The sequence below is a fragment of the Lagenorhynchus albirostris genome, chromosome 19 (genome assembly GCF_949774975.1).
Source record: "Lagenorhynchus albirostris chromosome 19, mLagAlb1.1, whole genome shotgun sequence".
NCBI lineage: Eukaryota > Metazoa > Chordata > Mammalia > Artiodactyla > Delphinidae > Lagenorhynchus > Lagenorhynchus albirostris.
Window position 1 is genome coordinate 17,861,973 of NC_083113.1, and position 23,145 is coordinate 17,885,117.

A 23,145-nucleotide genomic window follows, 5' to 3' on the forward strand; every position below is an offset into this window, starting at 1 on the left:
CTTTTACAGTTGTTTTAGCCATACCAAATTCAACAACAACAAAACCTTTTTGTAACTCCTTTATCATGTTCCATAACATTCAAAACATTTTTTTTTTTTTTTTTTTTTTGCGTTACGCGGGCCTCTCACTGTTGTGGCCTCTCCCGTTGTGGAGCACAGGCTCCGGACGCGCAGGCTCAGCGGCCATGGCTCACGGGCCCAGCCGCTCCGCGGCATGTGGGATCTTCCTGAACCGGGGCACGAACCCGTGTCCCCTGCATCGGCAGGCGGACTCTCAACCACTGCGCCACCAGGGAAGCCCGAGAGAGACATTTTAAATGTCAATGAGTTTAAACTGTCAGTGGAGCTATAGAGTTCCACGTCCATCAACCTGGAACTTCCAGCTATTATTTACTGAGTGCTTAACCCATACCAAGCACTTGATGTGCAGTGAAATGACTCAGGGGGGTGATAGCAATTGATCCATTTTATAGATAACAACACCGAGGCTTAGAGAAAGAAACTTGCTCCAGTGTCAAGCAGGTAATAAGTGGTGCAGTACAGATCTGATGCCAAGTCTGTCTGACTCCAAAAACTGTGTTCTAACCATCAGGCTATGCTATCTTCATATGACAAGATCCAGGATGTAGTCACGACAGTGACTAAGGATACCAAGAAGGGGAGAGGAAACCCTGTGCAGGAACCCTGATGTCTCCCATACAGTGTCAGGCCCTAGTGTCAGCTCAGTTCCCTGGGCTGGAAACGGAGACTGAGAGGCATGGCTCAGTCTTCTCTTAACTGTGGGAAAGGTACTGCGACAAGAGTAAAAAGTGGGGTAGCCTGTGGCACTTTAGTGTGGTAGCCTGTGGCACTTCAGTGTGGTATGAGTCTCTAAGCTCATGATCTGCACAGCAGACTACTAAGACTGGCTGCAAACAGCAATGATAAACTGGGAGAGGACACACAGGGCTTGGGAAAAGAAGCAGCTTCTCTTATCTCTAGAGGAATTCCAAACCCCAAAATATCTGTTCAGGCCTTCAGCACATCAGTCCCATTCAATAATTATGAAGAAAGCAATCAGATTTAATCTTACGCTTGACGTTTGCATTAGTAAAAAAAAATATCCATTCATCCCAAGGCATCCCAAGTTGATGGAATCTGGGGCAATAAGAGGCTGTTATCAGACTTGCATTAAGAGAAACATTTTGGTGTGACTTAAATTCCTCATAAAGGCCCAATTCCTGGATATAGACAATAAGCGACCTTGCCACTTCTGCCTCCAAATATCCATGGAGCATTCTGGATTACTATAAACAGCCATTGAGGGTCTACTGAAATGAAACCTTGTTTTCTGGGAATCCCTGATGGCAGAGGAAAAGGGTACACGTTCACTTTCTCATTCCCCTATAAACGTACCACATGTGCTGCTAAGGGGGTTATGTTCATGAATATAACCAGGAAACCTTTTCTTTTTGGTGATTTTTATATTTTATTAATTAAAACCAACTTTAGTTTAAGGTCATCCTATTTTGAACCCTAAAAGACCACTCTTTCTACACCAGCATAGTCAACTCTACCTTCCTAGAATATTTTCACAATTTTAGTTACTCCTCTTCTAGGGCCAGGGCCTGACTCAGCCCCTACTATATCTGCACGTGCTGAAATCACGAAGTGCCCAACTCCACCCTACCTGCCACACACCTTGTGATTTTCACATCAATATACACAATGTCTAAGTTCATTTTTTGCTCAATCTCACTGAACAATTCGTCTTTCTCACATCCCTGCAGAGTGAAGAACAAGTAAAAGTGTCACATATACCACATACTGTCAAACATTTCCAGGGGTTCTAGCATTTACTTCTGATCAGTTTAAAAGTCGAGAATGAATGAAATGAAGTTGATCCGGATTGGCTGCTTTTATTAGAAATTCCAAACTCATTCAGTCATTTCTCTCTCTTCAAAACTTACTTGTACCTTAAACATTACCGTTGGTTCCATGTGTTCCCAATCTTTTATTCTTATGATAATTCCAGAGTTATTACATAATGACCTAACTAACAGACCAGAATGTGATACAAAGACCTAAATGTGCCTCCAGAGAAATACAGAATGCAGTAGACCATGCCTGGACTATGGAAAGTACCTTATGGAGATTAAATTATGGCATAAAAATGTAAAAAACAAGCTTACTGAAACTAACATGTATAGTCTGACCTAAAAACTGATTAACAGTGAGCGCTTAAATATTAAAAAGAAAAAAAAGCAAGTAACAAAACAATAATCTCTTTGCAGTCAGTATTAACCTAGAGCACAAAGAAGCTGCCATGCTATGTACAGAAGAAAGAACTAGTGAGGAGAGAAAGCTAACACATCCCCAAGGGCAGATGAGCCATCACCAAATGTTAATCATTCAGACAAGATTACATTCTGCCCCTGGACATGCTGCTTTACTGCTGGTAAAAATATCAACAGACACAGTTTCTGAACTCCTACTTCATGGGCCAAACACTGTGGTACACAAAACCTTTTACACCAGTAATACATATTCATTGCAAATAAATTACGGGGAAAAGATCAGCTAAATAAAGAAATAAACAGTATCAAATATTACTAAATAGATATAATCACTGATTACGTTTCTGATACAGCCTACATTTGCACCTGTAGATTTTTTTTTGTAAAACTAGATCATGTTGTATGTTATTTTATAGCCTGCTTTCCAAAATAAAATATATCAAAAATTTATTACATGCAACACACATAGGAAGTTATTTATTTATTTTTTTATTTATTTATCACCGCACTGCTCAGCTTGCAAGATCTTAGTTCCCCGTACAGGGATCTAAACCTGTGCTCCTTCAGTGGAAGCAGAGTCCTAACAACTGGACTGCCAGGGAATTCCCAGGAAGTTGTATATTTCAGCTACATTGCTATCAATCGTAGTAACTGACAGGATAATTATAAACTATCATCCAGGACATGAAAAAGTGAAAGGCCAGTGAGGGGAACTAAGTCTATGGTAGACAAAGGAGGAATGGTTGTTATTGTTCAATAGGTACAGAGTTTCAGTTTGGAAAGATAAAAAAGTTCTGCAGATGGCTAGTGGTTGATGGTTGCAAAAAATATGAATGTACTTAATGCCACTGAACTGTACACTTAAAAATAGTTAAGGTGGCAAAATTTATGTTATGTATAATTTACTACACACACAAAGAAGTACAAGTGCTTCTAGTCACCCCCTCTGCTACCATTCTATTCCAAGCTACAATCATCTCTTGCTTGGATTACTATAACAGCCTCTTAACTGACCTTCCTGCTTCCTTTCAATTAGGATTAGTTTTTTCTACACATAACAACAACAACGACAACAACAACAACAACAACAAATGCAGTGGTTTAAATAAGAGCAACGTTTACTTCTTTCTAAGGTAAAAATAAATCTAGGGTTAGGCAGTCCAGAGCTGGGATGGAGGCTCCTGGGTATCACAAGGAGCCCAGTTCCCATCTTTCTGCTCTTCATCCTCACACAAGGCTTACATACTGGAACTACCTCATAGTTCTAAATGGTTAAATGACCTTCAGCCATTCTGCCTGCATTCTAGATAGTAAAAAATGGGGGGGGGGGCGGGGAAGAAGGTAGCACCCTTTTTCCCTCTAAGGAAACTTCCCAGCAGTCTCATCCAAAACCTCTAGTTACATCTTCATGAACCAAAACTTAATTCAAGTGACCACTCCTAGTTGTAAGGGAAGCTGGGAAGTATAGTCCCTTTTCCATGCATAATATTCCTGAAAAAACAGAAACAAACAAACAAAAATCCCTCCAGAGTTTTTGTTGTTGTTGTTTTCTGGCTGCGCCATGGCAGCTTGTGCGATCTTAGTTCCCCAACCAGGGACTGAACCCAGGGCCCCGGCAGTGAAAGCACCGAGTCCTAACCACTGGACAGCCAGGGAATTCCCCAGAGTTTTGTTATTAAGGAAGAAGGTGACACTAGATGTTGGGAGGCAACTAGCAGTCTCCTCTCTCCCCTAGAGGCTACTTTCCACACAAGAAGTCTTATAAAACAAAACTCAGATTATTTCACTCCCCTGCTCAAAGTCTTCCAATGGCTTTCCATTACAATTAGAAGAAAATCCAAACTCCTCATCTGTCCTACAATACCTTACATGATCTGGCCCCTGACTAGTCTCTGAACTTATTATTTCCTATCCCACCTCTCTCTACTCTTGCCACACTGACCTTCTTGCTATTCCTCAAAAACTGTGAGCACAGCTCCGGTCTCAAGTTTTTGCACCAGCCAGTTCCCACTACCTCAGGGTTTCTCAACATCATGACTACTGACATTGGGGGCCAGAGAATTCTCTGTTGTGGAGGGCTGTCCTTCGCAGCGTAGGATGTTGTTAGCAGCATCCCTGCTCTCTACTCACTAGATTCCAGCAGCACTGGTTGGGAGATGCAGCCACGACAACCCCTCAGATCATACTGTTTTGAATAAAATGTCAAATCCTTACTGGTAAACAAACAGACAAAAAATTAAAGTTAAAAAACAGTAGAGAAATCTCTTCCTCCTAGGGTGACTTTTGAGCTGCAAAAGAGCTGCAACAGAGCTCACATGTGGCAGTCGACAGGAGCTTTTGAGTATCCAGGCATCTGTTTTGCTGCTAAACAGGACTAAAACATAACCTGAAGGGCTACAAGGAAGAGATATATCAAGACTCTACCTTCTCCAAATCAATTTGAATTAAAAATCAGAAATCTAAGAGCTTTGTGCTCCTGCAAACTTCTGCCTTTCATGATCTGGGGTCTGAGTCTGGTCACCTAATGTTCTATACTTCATGCAGAAACACCATCTGGCCATGGGTGTTTATGTGCGGGGTAGGGGAGATGGGACATTGGTCAGAGGCAGAAAGAGAAACTGAGATCCTAAAAGATGACAAAAATTGTCCCCTAAATACATAGTGAGTCACTGAATTTCTGATTCCCTAACATGCAAGTCCAGTATCTTTTACTCCATCGTACCTCCTCCTTCAAACCACTGCGGGTCCTCTGGTGTAACACTCGAGTTCTTCTAAATGAGTAAGATTCCTCTCACTCTAGCCCTAGCATGAAAAAAAAAAATGCCATTTTTCTGACAATCAAAGATACTTCCAGACATTGCCAAGTGCCCTCTGAGGGAGAGCCCACCCTGACCCCATTTGCAAATGAACCACTACCCTACCTGGAGCATCCTTCCCCCTGGAATTGTACAACTATCGCTCTGACAGGCATTGCTCAAATGTCCCATCCTCAGAGAGGCCTTTCTTCTACGTCTCTTTCTTCATCATTCTTTATTTCTCTTCATAGCACCTCTCACTACCTGACATTATGTTTGTATGTGCCATTTATTTTTTCTCTGTTTCCCTACCTAGGAGTTGAGTTGGATGTGGACAGGGTCTTTGTTTTGCTCTCTGTTGCATTCTCATTGCCTGGCCCACAGTAGACAATCCTTCTACACATATTTGTTGAAAGAAGAAAAGAAAGCAGTTGCTACTCTCCACAGAAAAGCACCAAACTAGGCCAAGAGCAGCATGGTGACTGCAGAGCTGAGGGCAGGACATCATGATGTCAGCATCTATGCGCAAATGACAACTCATTCTCCCCCCCCAAACACTTTCTGCTTTCTTTCCCTGGACAGCTCTTCTGCAGCCTGCCCACAGACACCAGCTGCAACCTTGAGCTTACTTTGAGGGTGATATCACCAACAGGCATGGGGGAGATCATGACTCTTCTGGAGAGAGAAAGTCCATAAACCACGCAAGGCTTTCCTGCAAGTGACACACTCATCCATTGAATGAAGAATCAGGTATAACATTTGTTACGCCTTGGAACTGTATGCTTATTCTTTCAAACCAAGAACCAATATAATAATTAACGGGTATGCTGTTGAGGGAATAAAGGGTATATATAACGGAGTAAAAAGATGTATTTTCCAGATATGTTTGCATATGCATGTCTGCCGCTATCTGCACAGATACATAAAACAATTAATAGTGGTTCTGTCTGGAACTGGGATGGAGTTGGAAGAGAGAAGCATTACCTTTGGAGAAGGGACTTATGCCACTCAGAACTGTTTGAATTTTTTACCTAAGCATTCATCATACATAAGAAAAACTAATTTGTTAAAATTAATAATCAATAGTAATACATCCAAAGTATTCCCATTAAAATGAGGACCAAAACAAAGATGCTCATTCTTTTTTTTTTTTTTTTTTTTGCGGTACGCGGGCCTCTCACTGTTGTGGCCTCTCCCGTTGCGGAGCACAGGCTCCGGACGCGCAGGCTCAGCAGCCATGGCTCACAGGCCCAGCCGCCCCGCAGCACGTGGGATCTTCCCGGACCGGGGCATGAACCCGTGTCCCCTGAATCGGCAGGCGGACTCCCAACCACTGCGCCACCAGGGAAGCCCAAGATGCTCATTCTTAACACTGACTGTTTTATACATTAAAATCTATGATCAGGGAGTTCCCTGGTGGCCTAGTGGTTAGGATTCCGGACTTTCACTGCCATGGCCCAGGTTCAATCCCTGGTTGGGGAAGGTCCTGCAAGGTGCAGCCAAAAAAATTTTTAAAAATTAAAATTAAAACCTATGGTCAACACAATAAGATATATAACTACTGGAAGGGAGGAGATACATGTAGATGACATGACCACATATACAAAAATAAACCAATTGAAACATCAGAATTATTGAATCCAGTCGCATGGCAGGAGACAAGACAAAAATATAAAAATCAGTGGTGCTTCTGTTATAGAAAAAACTTTTAAATATAATTTCATTCATGATAGCAACTAAAATAAAGATTACGTAAGAATGTTAAGAATATACATAGCCACTAGAAAGGAAATTATGGAACTTTACTAAGAGATATAACAAAAGGCCTCATAGAAGACATAATAAACTGCTAAGATCCTGAAAACAAAACAATTTAGCAGGCGTATCCAGGATCACAAATATGTTCCCCATCACATCCTTTGACACGCACCAGCTGGCATCTGCAGTGTGGCCTCCCCAACATCTAGTCCCGTGGCTTTGGAAGCAGCCCTCAGGGAACCACTCCCCCTGCACTCTCAGTCTGGTGGTACCCCAGCCCCAGGAGTGGGCACACAGTCAGGCCTGACCAGTCAGTGCGTTAGTTTAACCTTTCTGGCCACAAGGTCCAAGGACAGGCAAGTGACCCAAGCCAAGCCAACCAGACTCAGTTCTAGAACTTGTCAGAACCTGGGGGAAAGCAGAGGTGCTCTTTCTGCTGAGTTGTTGGCAACTCTGGCATGGACACAGTCTGAGTCTGTTCAGCACTGTGTGAGCCCCTGGATCCAGCCATGCCCAAAGAGCTAACTTTCTTCGGTTTCATGGAGTCAATACATTGTTTTGTTGAGAGGCAGTACAGCCAAGAATTGGTACTCCATTATAGAGTCAGACTGCCTGGGTCTAAAGTCTGGATCTGCCATGAGGCTTTTGATAAGCTGTTTAACCTCTCCACACCTGTTTCTTCGTCAATAAAATGGGAATATGAATAGTACCTAACTTACAAGGTTATTAACAGAATTCACTGAGTTAATGTGTACAGTCTCAGAAGAGCGCATAGCATACGTACTATGTAACTACCAGCTTCTTTTTGCTTTTATTGTTGTCTAAGCTGTTTTGAGTTTGGTTTCTGTCACTTGTAGCCATAGTATTTTTTTTTAAAAAACATAACAAACCATATCAGTCAAAATCCCCCCTTAGGACTTCCCTGGTAGCGCAGTGGTTAAGAATCCGCCTGCCAATGCAGGGGACACGGGTTCGAGCCATGGTCTGGGAAGACCCCACACGCCGTGGAGCAACTAAGCCTATCTGCCACAACTACTAAGTCTGCGCTCTAGAGCCCGCGTGCCACAACTACTGAGCCCACACGCCGCAACTACTGAAGCCCGTGCGTCTAGAGCCCGTGCTCCACAACAACAGAAGCCACTGCAATGACAAGCCCGCGCACCACAACCAAGAGTAGCCCCCGCTCGCTGTAAGTAGAGGAAGCCCACGTGCAGCAACAAAGACCCAATGCAGACAAAAATAAATTAAAAAAAAATCCCCCTGAAAAAAATCCTATCTCACTCCATATAAAATTTAAACTCTTACCAGGGCCTACCAGGTTCTCTCACAGGTTAGGTAGGCGGTTCTGGTGTGGGGGCTAGGCCCCCTCACAGTGAGCTGGGTGGGGGGGACACTGAGCCCACAGGCAAGGCTTTAGGCTATTTTCCATCTGCGTCACAGCACTGCTCACACCTATGGTCACAATCTACTTATCAGTCTTGCCCACCAGGCCTAGAGCACTTTTTCTTTTTTTTTAAATTAATTTTTATTGGAGTATAGTTGATTTACAATGTTGTGTTAGTTTCTGCTGTACAGCAAAGTGAATCAGTTATACATATACACATATCTGCTCTTTTTTAGATTCTATTCTCATATAGGTCATTACAGAGTACTGAGTAGATAGAGTTCCCTGAACCATACAGAAGGTTCTTTTTTTTTTTTTTTTAAATTTGTTTTATTATTTTTTGGCTGTGTTGGGTCTTTGTTGCTGTGCACGGGCTTTCTCTAGTTGCAGCAAGCGGGTGTTACTCTTTGTTGTGGTGCGCAGGCTTCTCATTGCAGTGGCTTCTCTTGTTGCAGAGCACGGGCTCTAGGCACGCGGGCTTCAGTAGTTGTGGCATGTGGGCTCAGTAGTCGTGGCTCGTGGGCTCTAGAGCACAGGCTCAGTAGTTGGGGCGCACGGGCTTAGCTGCTCTGCGGCATGTGGGATCTTCCCAGACCAGAGCTCGAACCTGTGTCCCCTGCATTGACAGGTGGATTCTTAACCACTGTGCCACCAGGGAAGCCCTCTTTTTCTTTCTAATTAATTAATTTATTTTTTATACAGCAGGTTCTTATTATCTATTTTATACATATTAGTGTATACATGTCAATCCCAATCTCCCAGTTCATCCCCCCACCATCCCCCCACCCCCACCCCCTGCTTTCCCCCTCTGGTGTCCATACGTTTGTTTTCTACATCTGTCTCTATTTCTGCCTTGCAAACCGGTTCATCTGTACCATTTTTCTAGATTCCACATACATGCGTTAATATACGATATCTGTTTTTCTCTTTCTGACTTACTTCACTCTGTATGACAGACTCTAGGTCCATCCACGTCTCTGCAAATGCTTTTGATAGTCCTCACTCATCTTTGCCAGCTTGCAGCCAGCTCATCTGTATTTTACCTTGGAGGGTGGGTAGTAGCAGCTAGGTGAAGAAGAAAGGCCAGGTGACTGGGGCCTCCTCCAGGAGCTAGTGGGGCCTCAGAAGGAATTGGGAGTGAGCAAGGACTCACAGCGGTTCCTTTACTTTCCCATGTCTGGACACCTCGCCATTAGCTAGGTCAGAAAGGCAAGTCTCTTGGAGGGAATGGACACTGCAAACAAATCCCTTGGCACAAAGACTGCACTGGCCTGGAACAGCGGAGAGGTAAAGGACACAACCCCTGTATATGTTGGGCCCAGAAAGATTTCAGGCAAATGTCATCTTTACAGACACTCAGATTCCTGATCTGTAAAGATGAGGAGGCTGTCAAAACAGGCTATTATCCAATTCTGTGAAATCTCAGAAGATGACTAGTAATCATAAAAATTTAGAATAGGAAGTAATTCAGGAAAGGTAGTCCTATGTTAAATTACATTCCATGAACTGTTTTATTTCTGTTTCATTCTAATTTGCCCATCAAACCTCATTTTTCCTTACATTCACTCAAGACTTTTTAGTAACTATGAAATGTTAAATCACATTTTCCTAAAAGAAAGCAACATTGCCATTTTAGTCACCAAGATTACAAGCACAGCATTCTTTCCCTGACTCCTACCTGCTGCTGGGGTCCTGCCTTCAGAGGTTTCTTTTCTCTATTCTCATTTTCTTCCTTGATTCACTTTTATTTTCATTTTTCTGAAAAGCACCTGCCTTTCTTCTCATCACTATACCTTACTCAATGACACTCTCTGTGATATTGTGATTTATAACAGATATATATTTTGGTCTTCTTCCAAGGTTCCTGGCACACAGCTCCTAAAAACCCTTGGAATTTTCTAAGTGATAAGAGAGAGAAAGTATCTTTTATTCATAACAAGCCTCTTTCAACCATACCTGAGTTTATGTCAACGAGGTGACTTTTGGAAAGCCCCTAAGGATGCGGGCTGGTTGCCAGGGGAACCAAGTTTGAAACTTTCAGACCAACCCCTGCGGAGAGGGGAAGAGGCTGGAGACAGAATCAACCACCAGTGGCCAAAGATTTAATCAACCACACCTGTTTAATGAAGGCTCGGAAAAAACCCAAAGGACGGGGTTCAGAGAGCTTCTGGGTTAAAGAACAGGTGGAGGTGCTGGGAGGGTGGCACGCCTGGAGAGGGCATGGAAGCCCACACCACTTCCCACATACCTTGCTTTATGCATATCTTTCATCTGGCTGTTGCTGAGTTACATCCTTTTATAATCTAGTAAGTAGAATGTTTTTCTGAGTTCTGTGAGCTGCTCTAATAAAGTAATCAAACCTGTGGGGTGGTCATGGGGACCTCTGATTTGCAGCAAGTTGGTAATAAACATAGGGAACACCCTGGACTTGTAACTGCTGTCTAAGGGGGCAGGGTTGGGGGGCAGTCTAGTGGGACTGAGCCCTTAACTGTGGAATCTGATGCTAACTCCAGGTAAAAAACGTCAGAACTGATCCAGAATTGCTTGGTATGGGAAAAACCCCCACCAACAAACTTATGACCACAGCGCCAGAGGTGCAGTATTTTGTGAGTAGACAGAAAACAGAGGAGTTTTCCTAAATACTTCCCTTTCTGTTAGAAGACCATTTCACATGCACAAATCACTTATGTAATGGAATCATTTATTGTGTGTTCCTAATACATTACTTTTATCATGTGGTCGAAAGTTTCTCTCTCCCTTTTTTTAAACTTGTAAAATGTCCAAATATACACAAAAACAGAATATAACAAACCCCCGTGAACCCATCAAAAAACTTCAGTAACTATCAACGTTTTGCCATGTTTTTTCATCCTTTTCCCCTACTCCACCTTTTTCTGCTGGAATGTTTTGAAGCAAATCCCAGTTGACCAGGACCCAGTACATGTTCAAAGTTCCCAATTTATCATTTTTTTAATTTTTATTGGAGTATAGTTGCTTTACAATGTTATGTTAGTTTCTACTATACAGCAAAGTGAATCAGCTATATAACTCTTGGGAACCCTGTACCAACACTGAGGGCTCGAGGTGAAACTGGAGCCCCAGAGCTGCCACGGGGTGAAGAAAGCAAGGGGAGAAGTGTCATCACTTCATCTTGCTGCCCTCCCTTTACCTTCCCTTCAGAGGATGACCTCTTTACCTGTCTGACCTCACCCCTAGTGTCTTTGTTTTGCTGTTTCAGCCACAATAGGCCCTCACTGCTCTTCAAACACTCAAGTTTGCTCCTGCCTCAGGAACTTTAAACTAGCTGTCCCCACTGCCTGGAATCCTCTTTTCCTGGTTATTACTGGGGCCTACTCCTTCATCTCCTTCAGTTCTTTACTCACATATCATGTTCTCAGTGATGCCTTTTCTAACTATCTTATCTAATTAGATCACAGCCCTCATCTATCTACGTGAAGGGAGGAATTTCTGTCTTGCTCACTGCTGTATCCTCTGTGCCTGGAACAGTCCCTGGCACAAATAAAAAACAAGTCCCTGCAATAAATATCTGTGGAATGAACGCATGAACCACAAGTCAATTTGATTCTTTTATTTACATTTGCACTGAAAAGTAATTTTATTTAAGACACGTGATAGATGTTTATAAAAAGAAGTTGACATCTTTGACTTTCTAATAAATAGAAAACCTAATTATGGGGTTGTCTATACTTTTTTAATATGAACTACATGTTTTTTTTTTTTTTAAGAAATCTACTTTAATTCCAAGAGATTAATCTAGATTGAACAGTATTATTTCCTACTATTTCTACTTAAACAGTAAAGAGAATACTGAAACAACTTTCATAATACACGACACAGATTTGTTTCTTTTATAAATGTTACCTTATTTGTTATGTAATATATATTTTCATAAATTATTAATGACCTGGTTCCATTAAAAAAAAGTTTCAGCAAATGTGAAAAGAAAATATTTGTCGATTCATGATGATTAAAAAAAAGGCAGACGATACATCCTTCCACAGGAAAAAGTGGATTTACAGACCAGTTCTGACAGCATTTCACATGGTAAAGTATCAAAATGTCTGATAAGCAGCCCCCTTCTCAGGTGGAAAAAAAATTATTTCAACGTGTTCCTCCTTTAAACTGCTCAGTAACCCCAAGTGATTTTTAAATTGGGAGGCAGATTACTGGCAGTAAGTTCGTCAAATTTAGATCTATCCTGAACAGGCACATTATAGAAATCAAGAACATCTCTGACCCTGCACATCTGGTGAAGCCTGGAGTTAGGCACTGCATGGCCCAAGTCATCAGCTAAACGTGCCAAGAAGCTGAACTTCAGATGAACATCTTCCAGGGAGATGTCCTGCCAATTGTTAGGAACAGATGAACCAAAAACTTCTTTGACATGAGATTCCAAACGACTGTGGAGATCTTCGGGTGGTATGTATGTTCGGCTTCGTAAGGGTGGACACACCAGAATAGGTTCTTTCTTCACCTCTTCTACTGTCTCAGCCACCACTGGCTGTTTCTCTTTTCTGAATCGAGACCAAAAACCTCTGCGTGGCGCCCCTGAGACTATCCATGTGAAGCTTCTTCTGGCAACGCCACACACCCAGAGACCCGCCATGTTCCATGAACTACATGTTTTACTTGCAAATGATCCTTAGTTAGGATACCAGATTTCTAGGACAAATAAAATTGAAGTAGATAAAATCAAAGAGAACTCACAGCCACTCAATTCATGTAGCCCGGCATTTTACAGGAACATTAGAAGTAACACACCAATGAAGATGCCCCTAGACTTGAAAAGAAAAGATAGAAACAGCAGATTCCGTATGGTCTACCTCTAAAAAACGTTGTGGGGTGTAAAAGCTTTGTATAATGAACAAATTCAATATGGGAAACCATATTTTGAGTTCACACTTTGGCTGGACTGGCAGTTCGAGACTTACATAAAGGAATCCCCATGAAGCACTTGATTAAGATCATATTTCTCATTTTAGACAACATTCCAGTTCATATATACAATGTAAACTATACATTTTCTATAAATCCAAAGCGGGGAAAATCCTACCTAAACTATCAATTGGCTTGCTCAAAGATACCTAGCTACAGCAAGTGGACTCTAAGACACCCCCCACTCCACTTCCTTCCCTATGTACCCCCATTCTAGGTGCAAGGGAAATAGAGCAGTGACTATTAGAAGAGGTCCCCTAGGGCTTTTTTGCTGGAAACGTTCTGGCAGTTTCTACATCAGGCAAGGTAATACTGCTGCCACCTTACAACACCAAAAGAGAAAGTAACACAGAAGAGAAAGGGAGGTGCTCACTTCAAGAACCAGCAAAGAAATGAGTAGAGCAAATGTTCTAGGAGTGGCAACTTTTTCCACCTAAAAGGGTTCCAGTGAGACTAATCTGCTGTATATTTCTCTCTTTTGTTGGCTCTGTACATGATTGTGCTCTGTACTGCAGAGAAGGACTAATAACACTTTTCAAGCCATGTTGGAAGCAATAATAATAAGTGATGATGATGACAACTAGCTGGGTACAGTGTTTCACACACGCTAATCGCTTCTGATCGTCACAAGAACTCTTGAAGGTGGGTGGTAATTCCATTTTATAGATGGACAGACTGAGGCTTAGAGATGTTAGAAGATTTGCTCAAGGCCATACAGACAATAAGAAGCAGAGTTGGGGCTTTGCTGTTGGTCCAGTGGTAAAGAATCTGCCTTCCAATGCAGGGGACACGGGTTCGATCCCTGCTTGGGGAACTAAGATCCCACATGCTGCGGGGCAACTAAGCCTGTGTGTCACAACTACTGAGCTCGCGCGCCTCAACAAGAGAGCCCACACGCTGCAAACTAGAGCCCACGTGCCCTGGAGCCCACATGCCACAACTAGAGAGAGAAAACCTGCACGCCACAACTAGAGAGAAACCCACACGCCACAAAGAAGATCCCGCATGCTGCAGGTAAGACCCGTCGCAGCCAAAAAAAATAAATAAAATAAATATTAAAAAATGTAGATAATTAAAAAATAAATACAACACCTTTATAAAAAAAAAGCAGAGTCACTTTCTACTCAAAACTTATTTCTCTAACAGAGAGATTATGAGGTTGAATCACCTGGGGTAAGGGGCAAAGTCACTGATGAGTACAGACAAGACAGGACTCATGTACACCCTGCCTGCCCCAGAGCACACAGTTGGCAACTGCAGTTCCTAGACACAGGCACCAGGATCTGTCAATCAACGAGCATATCCGAAGGATCTGTCAATCAACGAGCATATCCGAAGGATCTGTCAATCAACGAGCATATCCGAAACCTGGCTGCAAGTAAGGGAGCATTAGAAGCATGTTTTGGCTACCTGCAGGGGTGGGACAGTGGAACTGGTACTTTGTCTTAGGTTTCAAATGGTCAAGCGTTTGAATACTGAATTCAGGGCTTTTCTCAACCGCAGTCCTGGGCTAAGCTCTTGAGCAGAGGTCCTTGTGTAGCCAGTCAAGTTCATCAGTGTTAGGCCACAGACTTCCTTCCTCAAGGATGAATGCTAAAGAGCTTCTCTGGCCCTTGCTGATAAAATCTTTAAAAAACCAACAGGAAAAAAAAAAAAAAAATGCCCAGCTATGCCATCTGAGTTGGTGAATATCCTGAGAGAAAGACCATGTCAGTACATAAATTCCAGAAACAACAAATACTGTTCTGTGGAAAGAGCAAAATGTTAAGTCTGCAGGCCTACATTTCACAATCACATTTTAGGATTTAATTATAAGTCAGCAGTTTGAAACCTAGAATACACGCATATATTCTAAAACCCATCAACAGCACTTAGTTTCCAGTTTAGCCTCTGAAAGCCTGTTTAGTCCATTATATACAAAAACATGGTAGTATTCCAGCTATCCTAATCGCATTTCAATGGGGGAAGTCAAGCCAAAATTCCAAAACACAGCAATAAGAAATATTTCCCCTTCTCAGCTCAAATGGTCCATGCTGGTCCCAGGAAAGCAGAAGGGACAAGGTAGGTGCTATTGTACCCAGTGGTTTTACTAAACCCAACTCCTCAGGGTTGGTTCATCCTTCTCTAGCTGTCCTGACCTGGGGAACAAGGGCACTTGCCCCACAGGGTTGGAGGGCAAACAGCCCTGGAGGCCTAGCTCTGTCTCCTCCAGCACCTGGAGGCATGGACTGAAGAAGAGTCCAATAACGTTCAGGTTAAAATAATAGGCTTTGGCCTCATTTTCAAACCATTCTTGCCTGAAATTCTAAATAAAGCTAAAGGTGCTTGTGTCATTGCAGGATGGGAACTGAAACAGTCTGGGTCTAATACTGTTCAGCACATTCTGAGAGGGCAGAGGCCCTAACTGCTCTCCTGCCACATCTCTGCACAGCAGTGACCAGGCATCCTGAGGGCTAAACATGTTTCTTCACATAAAACAAACAGAAGTCAAAGCTGTACATCTGTGCCTATACACACAGTAATCTGGAATGGCACAAACCAACCAGTTAACAGTGGTCTCCTCTGTGAAAAGGAATGGGATGGGAGAGTAGAGCAGTAGTTTTAAGTTTCACTGCTTGAATTTCTTTTGAGAAGTACGTTTCTTAAAAATACGCTTTATGTATGATTTACATGTGTAATTTAAAAACTAAACTATGACAAGCCATTTAAAAAATACTTCAAAATCATAATTTCTCTGAATATATGATGTGATCATAGAAAAAAATCAGAAAATAAAAATAAACTTGGATAGGTTCAAAATAGAATGAGCCAAGGAGGATATTATACATTTATACCAGCAGATTCAGCAAACTATAACTCATGGGCCAAATCCAGTCCAACAGACAGGTCTACAAGGTAAAACTGGTTTTCGCATTCTTAAAGGGCTATTTAAAAAAAACAAAGAAGAATGTGAAAGAGACGCACGTGGTCCATGAAGCTTAAAATTTACTTACTATTTGCCCTCTACAGAAAAAGTCTGATGATGCCTAATGCCTAATTTACACCAAGACTATTGTGTCTTTTCAAAAATAGTTTCTGGGCTTCCCTGGTGGCACAGTGGTTAAGAATCCGCCTGCCAATTCAGGCGACACGGGTTCGAGCACTGGTCGAGGAAGATCCCCCATGCCACGGAGCAACTAAGCCCATGCGCCACAACTACCGAGCCTGCACTCTAGAGCCTGCGAGCCACAACTACTGAGCCTGCGCACCTAGAGCCCGTGCTCCACAACAAGAGAAGCCACCACAATGAGAAGCCTGAGCACCGCAATGAAGAGTAGCTCCCGCTCACCGCAACTAGAGAAAGCCCGCGCGCAGCAACGAAGACCCAATGCAGCCAAATATAAATAAAAACAAACATAGTTTTAAATTCCTCTTGGAAATGCCTTCAAAATCACGATATGCCTTTTAAACACAATAAAAAATGATTCATAATACTTAATAGCCTAACTTTTTTTTCCCCTAAACCCACAACAGTATAAGTTAGCTTATTCAGCTACCACAATCACCAGATTTAGTTCAGAAGACTAGTGATTTCCTAAAATCAAACACAACCCCAGTATGGGGAAAGGAACATTCTCCCTCCTAGCATCCAGAAACCTAACCTCTAATGTGCTGCTAAAACGTACAAGGACACATGGAAAAATCAAACTCAGAAGAACTCTCTGAGCAGGTAAAAATAATTTTAAAAATCTAGCAGTGAAGCTAATTTAAGTTTAATAAATTATTTCCTAAACGAAGGAAGGAAAAACATCATGTTTATTCTGAATGAAATTTGTATTCCAATCTTACACTCTAATGTAGAGCCCTGAAAAAGGGAGAATATTTCATTTTGACTACCAAAGACCCTAAGAAACATACTGAATAAGAATCAAATGCATCCAAATGCAAATAGATGTAAATTTAGAACTGAAAAAATAACTTCTCCTGTAAACATGTGTAGAACTTTCTACATTAAACCAATGGTTCTATATAATGACAATTCACAAAGAAATCTTCATAATCATATTTAGAATTCTCAGTCCCTACTATGTACTTTAACAGTATGTTATTTGGAAATTAAGTTCCAACTTGAAAATTTAAAGAACATAAAACATAGGCTGATTTGTTTAATAATCTTCTATCCTACTTAATTTGAAATGAAAGCAATTCAGAACGTGGCATGCAAAAATTTTTTACAAGGACAGGGTATCAATGGAAAGAGGACGAAGACCATCATTTCAGTGATTTGAGAAAAAACTAAGACAAACATTCTCACTTACCTCTGGAATACATTTTCCTACCCAAGTATGACACAGAAGATACTCTACCTCAATGTCCTGGAGACTGAATTCCTTCTGATCTGTAAAGTTTGCAGCCCCGGCACTAAGTTCCATCAGCATCTTGGCGATCTCAGGCTTTATGGCTGAAGTCAGCCGACTGGCTGCTTCCATGACATGCTCCTGCACATCTTTGAGTTGCATGGCTGCCTTGGAATAGTGAGAGTTCCTGAACACAGTGCTGAAGAGATCTGTGAGGAAAGTACTGGCACGGCAGAAGACGTTGAGGGCGTCCAGGTATTTGGAGATGCCCTGCTGGATGTCAGCAATGGGTGTGGAGTGGGGCATGGCATGGTGGCAGCTGCCTGCAGCAGTCAGACTGCCCAGGGGGGCGGTGGTGGCCGTAGATGCCAGGGGAGCACTCAGTGCTCGGCCAAGCTCAGGCATTGGGTACTGCTGGTGCTGCTGCACCTTCTGCTTGGACCCGCCAAGCAGGAAGCGCCGCTTGTAGTCCATTTTACTGTCCTGGGCACTGCAGCAATACATGCGGGAAGGGGAACTGTCCCAGGGACCGTGAGAGGGTCAGGGTCCTGATTCCTTTTTTTCCCCCCTAAAACTGTAGCTAGGTATAAAAATAGTGGAGTTCTGCAAATCTAAGTTTTAAAAAAGGCATTTCCATGAGGCAGGTGACCATGTGATCCAATGTAGTTGTGAAAAGGACAACAGGTTTATATTATTAATATTTTCAGTGTAGGCAGGACCTCTGACAAAAAATAAAAGTGTGTCCAAAATGCTATATAAGAAATGTTAGCATTCTACTCTCTTAATAAAAAGATATGCTTGCTGAGAAAAATGTTCACCTAGAATTGCTTTGCAAGAATATTTTGATACTTGTATTTACAATGGCAGAAAAATAACTTAACTTAAAAAAATGTAATATAATGTAATATAATGTATCTTCAATATACCAGAAAAGTTAGAACCCAAAAACCCACAAGCTGATCAACAGCAATTTAAAAAGCAGTACAGAATTACTTCACACTAAGTCCTCAGTAAGGAAGATCAAATCTCTGCAGAGTTTTGACAGAGCCTGCCTGCCAAATCGATTTACCTGTAAAATGTCTTCTCAATGCGAAAAATTTCCTTTAATATTTTCTGAAAGCAAGTTTTATTTTTTTTAAAATGGCATTTATTTTAAGTCCTCTCCTTCTTTTCTTTTGTTTGCTGAGGTAGCAGTTTCCGTATAACATTAATAAGAGGTGCTTCCAGACTGGGTTGGCCCTCAATTGTAAAGTCTGAAGCAAGAATGCACAGATGTATTTGTAAGGCTTCTAAGTCATTTCCTGTAAGGGGGAAAAATAAGATAGAGTTAGGAAAGTTACAAGACAGTGAGTAATTCTGGAACATTAACTCCTGAAATGCTATTATCCACAAAGGTGGGCTCCAAATGAATAAGAAACTATATAAAAACCTTATAAAAGCAGGTACAACAGTGAGAGTGCAACTATGATATGATGACTGTTAGAAAATTCCTCAAGTTGTAGTACAAAAATAATGTAACAAAAAGTTTGATTCCCCACTAACCACTCCAAAACTCAGGCTGACAAGTGACACATCAAGCAGGGCCTGGACTCATGTTTGTGTTTCCTCCTCAAAGAGCTCACAAATCCATAAGAGGATTAGAAGAGTACACAGATTAGGTGAGGGCTGTTGACAAGTAGAGAACTCACAAAACCTTAAGGGGGATCTGGAAGTGGAGTGATGAGCAAAGACTGAGAGAAATCAGGAAGGTTGTTATGAAGAAAATGTTACTCGGAGGTAGGCCTTGATTGTAGGATAGGTTTTGATAAGCCCAAAAGGGATGGCTGGGGCTCACCAGATGAAAGGACCACCACAGCAAAGGCCCTGAAGCAGGATGGCTTAAAGTCTGTTCAGGATACCCAGCTGGGCTGAAGTGCAGCATACAGAAAGACAGAGCCTGGAGAGGTAAGTGGCTGGCAGGTTTGTAGACAGGATGCTACTCATCCTCACCCAGGTACCAATTTCCCCTCCAGATGTTCGAAAGGAAGCCTTGGAGGGTGTGCAGGTTCTTACACCCTGGGGAAGCTTCTATAGAACCCCTGGCTCTGGACAGGTGCAAAGAGCAAGGTCTGAACACCTCTGGTTGCAGTTTCTGAACTACTCTACAATAGTAGAGTAATGTGATTCTTCCCACACAGCTACAACTAGGTTTACACTTGCCTGAAACTATCTGTTCTTCCAAACATAACAACAGTTCAAATATGTTTTACTGAATGATACATGTAGTCTATATTAAACTTCAATGTACATGATGTCTGTATATAGTTTGGTCTACTTATTGATAACTAGGCTTTCTTTCCATTTTCCTTTTTTTTTCTTTTTTTGTGGTACGCGGGCCTCTCACTGTTGTGGCCTGTCCCCTTGCGAGCACAGGCTCCGGACGCGCAGGCTCAGCGGCCATGGCTCACGGGCCTAGCCGCTCCGTGGCATGTGGGATCTTCCCGGACCAGGGCACGAACCTGTGTCCCCTGCAACGGCAGGCGGACTCTCAGCCACTGCACCACCAGGGAAGCCCCCTACTTACTAATTTTTTAAAAGTCACCATAAACATTAAACTTTTTTCTGCTTTACATGCTTCCAAAGTTTATGTAAATGAAACTTGTAAAACTTAAAAATATACTACTTCACCAAATTCATCTACAAATTCAATGCAATCTCTAGCAAAACTTGAACTACCTTTTTTACAGAAATAGGCAAGCTGATCCTAAAATGCATATGGAAATGCAAGGGACCCAAGACGACCAAATGAATATTAAAAAAAATATGGAGAACTCACACCTCCTAACTTGAAAATGTACTGTAAAGCTATAGTAATAAAGACAGCAGAGCACTGGCATAAGAAATGACATATATGTATCAGTGGAATGCAGTTGAGAGTTTAGAATAAACCCATACCTCTATGGTCAACTGATTTTAGACAAGGGTGCCAAAACCATTCAGTTGGGAAAGAATAGTTTTTTCAATAAATGGTGATGGGACAACTAGATACCCACATGCAAAAAAAAAAAGAATATGAACCCCTATCTTATATCATAAACAAAAATTAACTCAAAATGGATCAAAGACCTCAATGTAAGAGCTAAAACTATAAAGCTTTTATAAGAAAACACAGGGACCTCCCTGGTGGCGCAGTGGTTAAGAATCCGCCTGCCAATGCAGGGGACACAGGTTCGAGCCCTGGTCCAGGAAGATCCCACATGCCATGGAGCAACTAAGCCCATGTGCCACAACTACTGAGCCTGCGTTCTAGACTCGTGAGCCACAACTACTGAGACCTTGTGCCACAAGTACTGAAGCCCACACAACTAGAGCCTGTGCTCCACAACAAGAGAAGCCACTGCAATGAGAAGCACGCGCACAGCAATGAAGAGCAGCCCCTGCTCGCTGCAACTGGAGAAACCCAGCACACAGCAACAAAGACCCAACACAGCCAAAAATAAATAAATAAAATAAATAAACTTTTTAAAAAAGTAAAGAAAATATAGGTGTAAATCTTTGTGATCTTAGATTAGGCAATGGTTTCTTGGACATGATATCTTTTTTTTTTGTTTTTGTTGGAACAGACACATATTTTTTAATGTTTCAATAATTATCTCTTCTCACCTAGTGTTTTCAAAATTGGTTGGCCAGTCAAATTTTGACCAAGCTGAAAGGTTGTCTCAGGGTCTCTATACAATTTAAGGTCTTCTGTAACTTACAGGATTTATATTTCCAGTGATACTACTTTGTTTCTAGCTACCTGAAATGAGTCTTTACTTACATTTGAGAACCATGAAAACTTAAGAACAATAAAAAGGCTGTCACCTTACACAAACACAATCTGATTAGGTAAATCCCAGTCCAGTTCTGAGGTCAGCTATAGGGTTAGGTGGGTGTGGACAGTATCTGGGCCCCACAGTTTGACCAGTATCCCTAGGGAGTTGTCACCATAGTAAATTGTTTTAAATGAGTTTCTTTTTTTTTGTTTTAAACCAAGTCCATCAGGTGACACAAACTCAAGTTGATAAAAGTCTTGGCTCTCAGATCCAATCTCTGTCTCTGATGGTGCAGACATCGGGAAATTGCACCCTGTGTCCTCAGGCTGACTCCAGACCCTCACGCCATCCTGCTCCTGAGATGGCTTCCTTTGCTGCCACTACGATCATTGCTGCTACTTCAAGGACACAGCTCCAGCAGCTTCATCACTAGGCACAATAGAGATCTTCTTCACCTTTTAGTGTCCTGGACAGGGGTGTTATCCTCTGTCTTGGGGACCTCACTGTTAGTGTCCGGCTGGGCATGGCCAGTGCCAGGGTCACAGCCTGGCTCGAGGACGGCCCCCTCCATCTTGCTTTTCCTTGCCGGTCCCCTGCTCAGGACTGTGGTCGCCCTCCCCTCCTCCAGGATGGGTTTTGGGGGGTCTCCTCCCCGACAGTTCCCTCCTCCAGCCCCTCTGTGTCTTGGCTCCTCTGTCTGGGCTCTTCTTCTTCACTGGCCACCCTCTCCTTCACCTCTGTAGGCTCTTCCATGTGCTCTTCAGCCGGTTTCTCCTCCATGGAGCTCCCACACCCGTCCTCTGCCTCTGGGCTGGAGGCTCGGGCTGGACGCTGGCTGGCCCCATCCTCGGAGTTCCCCATGGCCGTTTCGTGCTGCTGGGCTACCCCCAAGGCCCTTCCCTTCTCCTCCTGCTTCTCTGTCCTGCTGGGCGTCCTCAGAGGAGGGGATCCTGGAGTCTTGCTCTTGGCTGGGAACACCTCGTTGCCATTCTCTTCCTTGGCGCCATTCTCCTGGGAGGACTCCATGGCCCTGAGCTTCCCCAGGTCCCCACAATCCGATTGGGACCTTCTGAATAGCCTAGAGGGAGGGCACCTTTTTATGGAGCCCCTCGTCTGCACCTTACTGTAAGAGGGCAGATGACTGCCTTCAGGAGGCTGGTCAAAGCTGATGGGCACCTCCTCTGGCTTGCTGGCCCGAGACCACACGCCAGGGCTGCTGGGGGTAGAAAGCTGGCTGTGAAACGGTGATACCATGGCCTTGAGTTGGGGACTCTTGGGTGAGGCCCCAGGCAGCAGGGTCGCTGGATCAAAGCTAAACTGGCCTGGAGCTTCTTGATCAGAGGTGAGCTCTTCACCTTGACTTTAGGAGGCTGGTTTGCATTGGGCGGAGACTTCTCTTCACCATTCTGGCCCAGTTCTACCCTGGGGAGGAACAGAGAGAGGGAGCAGGGCAGTTTCCTTCTTGTTGGTTTACTGGCTGGTGTCTCCTTTGCAGCGGCTGCCTGCTCCCTGAATCACTCGGCCAGCTGGGCCACAGAGGGGGGCACCAAGTCGTCCACACTGGCATTGGTCTCTGCCGGCCTTTCCTCCATGTCCTCCAGGTGCCAACTCGGCGGTGGCCGAACGCACTCGCTCTGGCCAGGGCTCGTGATCCCCACTCTCTGCTCGGCTCCCGTCGGGCCGGGTTTGGCTGCAGCAGGCACAGCGCAAGTGGGCGGCTGCGTGCCCGGCTTGCTGGCTGCAGAATGCCCCGTCTGCCCGGGCCCTGTGCTAGAGGAGGAGGGAGGAGGGAGGAGGGAGGAGGGAGGAGGGAGGAGGGAGGAGGGAGGGGGAGGGGAAGCTGGA

At 43.2% G+C, this 23,145-nt stretch overlaps 2 protein-coding genes and 1 pseudogene across 7 annotated transcripts in view; all 3 read right to left on the reverse strand.

Annotated features, from left to right (window-relative positions):
* The window catches only part of GARRE1 (granule associated Rac and RHOG effector 1), a 79,441-nt gene that overhangs the window by 28,436 nt on the left and 27,860 nt on the right, over positions 1-23,145 (reverse strand). For all 6 annotated transcript variants that reach the window (XM_060132498.1, XM_060132499.1, XM_060132500.1 and 3 more), the window contains one exon: positions 17,516-18,807. In XM_060132498.1, the coding sequence (XP_059988481.1) occupies positions 17,516-18,010 (495 nt within the window). In that variant the 5' untranslated portion in view covers positions 18,011-18,807. The remainder of the gene's footprint in view (positions 1-17,515; positions 18,808-23,145) is intronic.
* Positions 12,059-12,843, reverse strand: LOC132509480 (large ribosomal subunit protein mL50). Its single transcript, XM_060130567.1, has one exon. The coding sequence runs from the start codon at positions 12,838-12,840 to the stop codon at positions 12,361-12,363; it is 480 nt and encodes a 159-aa protein (XP_059986550.1). The 5' UTR covers positions 12,841-12,843; the 3' UTR covers positions 12,059-12,360.
* LOC132510284 (capZ-interacting protein-like) lies at positions 21,752-22,907 on the reverse strand (annotated as a pseudogene).

Coding starts and splice junctions, on each gene's coding strand:
- LOC132509480 (XM_060130567.1), bottom strand. CDS start 12,840: ATGGCGGGTCTCTGGGTGTGTGGCGTTGCCAGAAGAAGCTTCACATGG.